This window comes from Triticum dicoccoides, chromosome 3A (assembly GCF_002162155.2).
Source record: "Triticum dicoccoides isolate Atlit2015 ecotype Zavitan chromosome 3A, WEW_v2.0, whole genome shotgun sequence".
Taxonomy (NCBI): Eukaryota; Viridiplantae; Streptophyta; class Magnoliopsida; order Poales; family Poaceae; genus Triticum; species Triticum dicoccoides.
In genome coordinates this window covers 17,026,068-17,034,282 of record NC_041384.1, presented here as the reverse complement: position 1 = coordinate 17,034,282, position 8,215 = coordinate 17,026,068, and the positions used below count along the sequence as shown (strand labels likewise).

Below are 8,215 nucleotides of genomic sequence, written 5' to 3'. Positions count from 1 at the left end.
GTTTGGTAGCACCCAAAGTGTTCCTCCGGCAAACGGGAGTTGCATAATCTCATAGTTATAGGAACATGTATAAGTTATGAAGAAAGCAATAGCAATATACTAAACGATCGGGTGCTAAGCTAATGAAATGGGTCATGTCAATCAGATCATTCAACTAATGATGTGACCTCGTTAATCAAATAACAACTCTTTGTTCATGGTTAGGAAACATAACCATCTTTGATTAACGAGCTAGTCAAGTAGAGGCATACTAGTGACACTCTGTTTGTCTATGTATTCACACATGTATTATGTTTCCGGTTAATACAATTCTAGCATGAATAATAAACATTTATCATGATATAAGGAAATAAATAATAACTTTATTATTGCCTCTAGGCCATATTTCCTTCAAGATGCAACAGTACAGCTCTAAAGATGGACTCGTGGCAGGTGGCTGCGGCGGCCTCATACCCGGCAGGCGTCCTGGTTGAGAAGCGCGCCGGACTGGTAGGTGCCCCATACCAGGCAGGCGTCCTGGTTGGGACCTCAGGTCTTAGATGTTTAGGTTTGGATGCGATGTCTGTTTGGTATTAGGCCCAGGCTATCAGCGCCCCTACATCATTTGGATAGGTGTAGCGACAGTTGTTGCTTAGATGGTGGCTTTAGTCTTGCTATTGTATTACTTTGTAAGGTCTTGTGAGTATAATTAATAAAGTGGCCGTATGCATCGCCCAGATGCAGAGGTCGAGGGTCATCCTCCTTTTCTAAAAAAAAAGCATCTATACGAATCACTCTCTGTTGCAGGTATTAAGATCTTTTAGGAACTATCTTGCATTTCACATAGCCTTAGCTAGCTAGGTAGGATGGACCATAGATGGATGATATGTACTTCCTCTGTTCACAAATATAAGATGTTTTAACCTTTTGAGACATGTTTTAGAGTGTTTGTTCACCCATTTCAGTCCGTATCTAGTCCATATTGAAATATCCAAATATTTTATATTTGTGAACCAAGGAAGTATAGTAGAGAAATGGATGAAAAGTACATATACACACCGAAAATTCAAATCTGAGCCCGAGCTCATCTGCACCTGCGCTCACGAAAAAAATCAAAATAAATACTAGAAAAATTCAAAAAAATCCAAAAAAAATTAGGGTGGTAGACAATTTGATGCGTGAGGTACGCTCCAATTTTCAAAACATTTGGACTTCTGTGCAGCTCTCAGCAAAAAAGACAAATCGGACATCCGAAACGCCGCTCTCATATACACACTCTTTTCTTTAAGGAAATAGCAACATAATCTTTAACACATACGAAATGAAGGCGATGGCAATGGGTCGCTAGGTTGTTGTCGCCCCCAGGGCATCACCGCTGCTCACCGACGAGCCATCCTCCCATTGTGTGCTTGTGATCATCGTTGGTTCATCAAATTCCAAGGGGATCCAGCCGCCTTCTGGCGGCCACACGAAGGTTGGTTTCTCCAGTGGCACGTCCGGCAAGGACGTGGATTTAGCAATGATTTGCACCACCTCTGCCATGCTTGGGCGGTCCGATGGGTTGGGATTGGTGCACGCCAATCCAAGAAGCAGCAAGCGACTAGCATCATCATCGTCAAACTCTCCAACCACCTCGTCGTCCACAGCTTCGAGCAGTCTCCCCTCCCGGTGAGCTGTCCAGACCCAGTCGGTCAGCAGTTGGAAGGACTCATGGTAGCCATTGAGTGCCCGCTTTCCGGTGACAACCTCAAGGATCAGCACCCCAAGCGCGTAAATGTCGGTCTTGCGTGTGGCCTTGCGGCTCATCGAGTACTCCGGCGCTATGAAGCCCCAAGTCCCTGCAACACCGATATCCGTGTAGGAGTTCTTGTTCAAGCAAGTGATGATGCGGGCTAGGCCGAAGTCACCGAGGCGGCCACGGAAGGAAGAGTCGAGCATGATGTTGCTCGCCTTGATGTCACGGTGGAGCACCATGTGCTCATGCTCGTGGTGGACGTAGTGGAGCCCTGCGGCGACATCCATGATGATGTTGTAGCGGGTGTTCCATCCTAGGAGGGTGTCGGGCTGCTGCGGGGTTTCGCGTGCGCGAAACAAGTGCTGGTCCAGGCTTCCATTTGGCATGTACTCGTAGATGAGCAGGAGTTCACCTTTCTGATAACACCAACCTGAAATAATCGTGGTAAGAAAAAAACACAAAAATATACATGGCAAATAATGATTGAGTGGTTGGCGAGGAACTTCCGTACCTACTAGCGGCACGATGTTTCGGTGACGCAGACGGTTGATGACATGAACCTCAGCCAGGAAGTCGTCGTAGCAGCGGTCATCATTACGCGTGAACTTCTTCACTGCCACATCGATGTCGACGCGTGACTTGGTCGTCCCTGGCACCGTAGAGCGTAGTGTTCCCCTGTACACGGCACCAAAGCCTCCTGCGCCTAGCTTCCTTGCCTGGTCGAAGTTGTTGGTGGCCTTCCTCACGGTGGCGTACTTGAACTCCCTGGGCGTCCCAGGAAGCCGCCGGAGAGCCTCGGACAGCTTCAGCTCCATCTTGAGGGCCTTATACCTGGACTGGAAGTAGAAGGCCGCGGCGGCGATCATGGCGGCAGTTACAGACACCGTACCAAGGACTGCGGGGAGTATCACCTTCCATTGGCCGCCGTGACGGTCGTCACCGGGGAGCTTGTCAAGCGTCAAGTTCCAGCTGTGGATAGCATGCAGCTCGTAGGTGTCCTGTCCCGTCGATGCCGAGAAACCAATGTAGGCTCTCTGTGGGAGATGGCTGCTGATGTTGAGCGGCGCGTCAAGGACGGCGCGCTCTGGTTGCTCCTGGCCCCATGGAGCTATGTATACCCATATGTGGTGTCCCACGCCGTTGTAGACGATCCACACTGTGTGTGAATTATCTACTTTCGTATTGACTGGCGCGAGCGTAAGGTTGCCAGGCGGGACCGAGGAGAGCGGCACGGCGGGGTCGGAGACCATGCTGCCGATGTTGAGGCCAACGTGGTTGTCGTCGGGGTCGTACGACTGCTTGGTCGTGTCGAACTCGATGGCGACGAAGCTGCTGGAGGTAGACTTGAAGGTGGTGTTTGTGAGGCCGAGGAAGCCACCATGGCTTCCTGGCGGAGGGCCATCGAGGGAGGAGGCGATGACAAAAGCAAAGCCCTCGCCACTTATACTTGTGTTTACCCTGTACATGTTCATGTGGAAGGAGGTGTTGAAGGAGGCGTCGTGCCTCACGCCCTGGGAGTCGACGCGCCACAGCGTGACCGGAGACATGAGGAGAACAGATCCGGTCCTGTTGTTCAGGAGGTCCTCGGTGATGCTTCTGCTGTCTGGAGTCAGCTGGAGGTTTCCCCCACTTGTGATTGCATCCTTTTGAAACGCCAAGCCAGCGCCTCCCATCCCCATACTATTGTTGAAAGTTGGGAAGCTGTAGTAGACGATGTCGTCCCTCTTTTTTATCTCCTCCTCGCAGCAGCTACACGAACGCACCGCCGCCTCGGATGCAGTAGAGCAAAACAACGCCAACGCCATACAGAAACACGCAAGCCATGGCTGCTCTCGTACTAGTGGTGCACTAGTTGCAGGCATGTTGCCTGTATATTTTGCTGGATGTGGAGCAGAACTAAGCTACTATTTGAAATCTCCCTTTCTGGCCGGCATGTCTCTTCTCAAGTTCTCCTCATATATAAGCTCTGTTTGCATCGCGATGCCTCAACGATTTCATAAGCAAGTTGATTGATAACAGAATATTAGCAAGTTGATTGGTATCAGAATATAGCAAGTTGATTGATACTATTAGATTATTGGTTGGGCGCACGGTCGGACAGTCAGTCAGAAACCCCTTAGAAAGACTTCCTCTATCCCAAAATAAGTGACGCTGATTTAGTATAAAGTTGTCAAGGAGTACTATATTATCTTCCCTTGGCTTTTACTCTGAGCATGCACGCGTCTCGGTGTGAACCGGCAGATGCCCTGTCCCATCAGTGTTTAGAAAATAACTACAACGGAGGGAGATTATTTTAGATACGCCCACGGCTAACGCTAGTGTTGTCCGAGTTCGTGGAACTTAACCGCAGCAGGTCCATGATCTCTTCTCCAGTTCTACGAATATAAAGCGAGCTATGCAGGCGTCACGCCAGCTCAAAGTTGACGGTTGCGGCCGGTGAGTCTATAGTAGAGTCTTGTTTGCGGGTCAGTCAATGATTGTGAGTCAGAGTACATTATCTTCGTTGTCTTCAGCATGCATGCGTCTCGGCTCCTAACGCTAGTGTTGTCCATGTACGATTTAGAAGAAATGAAGAGAGCCAAGGGTGAGACGGCCACACCTAACGCTGGTGTTGTCCATGCATGTTCATGGAACTTTTCCGCAGGTCCTTGTTCTATAGTCAATTATGTTAATATATGTGTACCTTCTGTTTCTATTGACCATTGGTTTTGTGATTTTTTGTTGATCGTAGGTTTTCTGCACCTTTGGTTTGGAGAAGCAAACAATTGCATGGCCAATTTTGTTTCCGGTACTACTTTAGAACCCCGACCCACTATTGATGCCTTTGCAATAATGCAAACTGGAAATATGTCGAGAGCGCTTAAAGAGACAATAGTGTAGTTGGAAAGGCAAGTTGGTCTCGGTTTAGTGACGATTTGTGCAGCGGCAAATATGTCGAGAGCGCTTAAAGAGACAATAGAGTAGTTAGAAAGAGACAATAAAGTATGCACCGGTAAACTTATCCGGTTTCAGTGCAGCGGCAAAGCCAGTTGCCGAAAAATTCCTACACATAATAGGTTTTTGAATTGCTGAGTAAATAGATAATTTTTTGACTAATTTAATCCATAGATAAATCAGAGACGGGGTTTCGGAGACCTGCTCTCTCGTCGACCGTGTACGCAGCGGACGGGATAGTCACCGGCGGCAGCGGCAGAAAAGGAACGGTGGCCGACGTGTGCGTGGAGCAGATGTGATAGCGTAGGTGTGAGCTCGGCTCGGCTAATTCCCGCGGCGGGGCGGGCGGCGGAGGAGGAGTGCGCGAGGGCCTCTTCTCTTCTCAATCTCCAATAACATGTAGAAGAAAACCCTTATAAGAAGGTCCAACTCCTCTCCAACTTTTGCGGTGGGAGTAAACTTCCCACTACACCTAGGGCCAATAAATCCACATGGGCCCTTAGAGATTTTCAGAAATTGCTATATGGGCCTAAAGCCCACTCCAAATTTCAGCAAAGGCAACCTTCCTATGATCGTACGATCTGAAGATCATGCCGCGGAGGGCGCTGTTCTAGGCCGCGCAGAGAAACTGATGCTCGAGGTAAGCTCCGTATAATTTGGTATTTGTTCTGCGTTCTATAGATCTGAGATTTATGCACATGTTCGTGATCGCCTGGTTCTTGCATGTAGGAATCGGTGAACGGCAGAGCCGATAGACCTTGGACGACTGAGGAGGGGGTTGAGGTCGACGGCGAGATTGAAGTGCAGTCGAGGTTATCAGCGGTGGAAGAGGTAGGTGACTACGATCCAGAGAAGCATATCTTCGCCAACAATCAGGACACAGCTGAAGCAGGAAGCTACTCTGAATCGATAAACAAGTGCAGGCCTGCGGCATGGTCAGTCAAATATTCTCAGTCAGAGTATATTATCTTCCTTGTCTTTAGCATGCATGCGTCTCGGCTCCTAACGCTAGTGTTGTCCATGTACAGTACGATTTAGGAGACATGAAGAGGACCGAGGGTGACACGGTCACACCTAACGCTGGTGTTGTCCATGCATGTTCGTGGAACTTTTCCGCAGGTCCTTGTTCTATAGTCAATTAAGTCAATAGATGTGTACCTTCTGTTTTTATTGATCGTTGGTTTTGTGATTTTTTGTTGATCGTAGGTTTTGTGATAGCTAACCATTAGTTATGTGCACCTTTTGTTTTGGAGAAGCAAACAATTGCAAGGCCAATTTTGTTTCCGGTACTACTTTAGAACCCCGACCCACTATTGATGCCTTTGCAATGCAAACTGGAACTATGTCAGGAGCGGTTAAAGAGACAATAGAGTAGTTGGAAAGGCAAGTTGGTCTCTGTTTAGTGACGATTTGTCACAAACATGATTCTTCATATGCTCTCATTTTTTTCAACTGCCAAAGTGTCTGCTACAAACGCTCGATTACTTTCGGTCCATATTTTTCTCAAAGTGATAGAAAGGAAAAAGTATATAGATTGGCCAAATGAAATTTAGTTTGCTGATCAAAAAATCGGGGGCTGTGGTATACATGACCTCCAGGTCATGGTTGATGCCTTACTTAGTAAATGATTATAAGCTTCTAAATGAGGAATGGGTTTGACGAACCCTATTGCATAAAAAGTATCTGGGCCCAAAATTTTTGTCCCATGCAAATTTGAAACCTGGTGAGTCATAATTTAGGAAGGCCTAGTGGCGGGAAAGAAACATCTCTACCAATTTGGCTCGTTTGTGATCATGGATGGCTCTGAAATCCAATTCCGGAAGGATATAAGTGGCTGGGAAACATTACTCTTTGGGAAAAATATCGCATGGTTCGCAATATGATTGATTCACTTGCACCTTTTCGCAGGTTCTGAGTAACTCTCTGTCTAAGGTTCTTTTAGGTGTGATTTGGTTGGCCCTCGCCTTGCGTCCTTGCAACATCTTTTGGATCACTTGGATTCGGTCCACCTAATGCGAGGCCGGGACGAATTCTGATGGAATCCGACACAGAGTAGGGTGTTTACGTAACCTCTATCTACTAGGCACTCACACACGATTAGGTTTCAGTGAATAATAATAATAATAATAATAATAATAATAATAATAATAATAATAATAATAATAATAATAATAATAATAATGTGAATCAAGGTGCCACTGAAAGTCAACATGTTCAAGTGATATATTTGCCGAGGTGTTGCCCTCATTTAGGACAACATGACTTACCACAATTGGCAGGGGAAGCAAGGAGTGATATTCTTTTTTCACCATGATGAAACAATCAAGCATCTCTTCTTTCATTGCACTTTTGCATGCACTACAAGGCCAGTAATTCAACTTTGTCTAACTTGTATCCAACGGCAGGGTTGCCATCATGTATGCTCACTATTGTATACCATGCAAGTTCGGTTCGCTCATATGGGTGGGACCATAAACCTTGTCATGTTCATTATGGCTATGTAGAAACAGGGCCGTCTCCAGGGTTTTGGGGCCCCGGGGTGAAATGTAAAATGACCCCCTTAATTTTGAAGATCAATACAATTGATGGATTAATATAATCTAGATCATGCTCTCACTCAATTATAAAAATTGAAATATGTGAAATACTCCCTCCACCCCAAAAGTAATAAAACCATGTTTGACACTATCATAGTGTCAGGCGAAACAAATAATCTTGCATTTTGGGACGGAGGGATTAGTATTTAAAAAGGCAAAGGTGCTACTGATGCAAAATGATCGGCCCTTAAAATTTGAACGAGTATCTGTCTTGAAAAATCTTTAATGCCCGATCAACTACCTCCAAAAATAGATGTATCAATCTATGTAACTTGGGGGACAAAGAAATTTATTAATGAACCAATCTATCACAAGCTACAGAGGCAATTAAAAAAAAACCTTGCTATAACGTAAAAACGTAAACTCGACAACATATCAACAGGTCAGGTGGAGAAAAAAATCTGCTGAACAAGTCACGTACGGATGAACAAATCTAGTTTGGGTAGGTGCCTGAATTTAATTGAGAACGGGAACATAACCAGACTACAAGAAATCTAAATTTGGACAAGTCAACTTACTAGCGAAAGGTGCAGGCGACATATAGAAAGGAATTGGTAGGCGGCAGCAGGCAGAGCCGCAGAGGCAGACGATCTGATGATCGGTCGCCGGTCACTCGTAGCTTTACCGGGGCAGAACCACTACCGGACTCGCGGGATATGCCTACGGCCCAGGGCCGTCGGCATAGGTCATTTGCCGTCGGCATAGATCTATGCCTACGGCGGCCGTCGGCATAGCACCGTCGGCGTAGATCACGTCAGCGTAGATGTGTCAGACCGTCGGCGTAGTATAGCCGTCGGCATAGGTGCTTATGCTGACGGCCGCGGGATAGCCGTCGGCATAGTTTAGCTGTCGGCGTTGTTTTCCGTCTGACGGCGCCGTCAACAGCGCGATTCAGGAGATGTCACGTGGCGCGATTCAGGAGACGACACGTGGCGCAGGTATGCCGACGGCTTGGCCGTCGGCATAGATT

At 47.0% G+C, this 8,215-nt stretch overlaps 1 protein-coding gene across 1 annotated transcript; it reads right to left on the bottom strand.

Annotated features, from left to right (window-relative positions):
* Nucleotides 1-1,147: 1,147 nt before the first annotated feature.
* Nucleotides 1,148-3,632, bottom strand: LOC119270987 (probable L-type lectin-domain containing receptor kinase S.5). The gene is made up of 2 exons (XM_037552972.1): nt 2,226-3,632; nt 1,148-2,144 (listed from the first exon to the last, which is right to left on the bottom strand). Exons 1-2 carry the CDS (start codon nt 3,574-3,576, stop codon nt 1,324-1,326), a joined length of 2,172 nt encoding a protein of 723 aa, XP_037408869.1. The 5' UTR covers nt 3,577-3,632; the 3' UTR covers nt 1,148-1,323.
* Between the last annotated feature and the right edge of the window lie 4,583 nt (nt 3,633-8,215).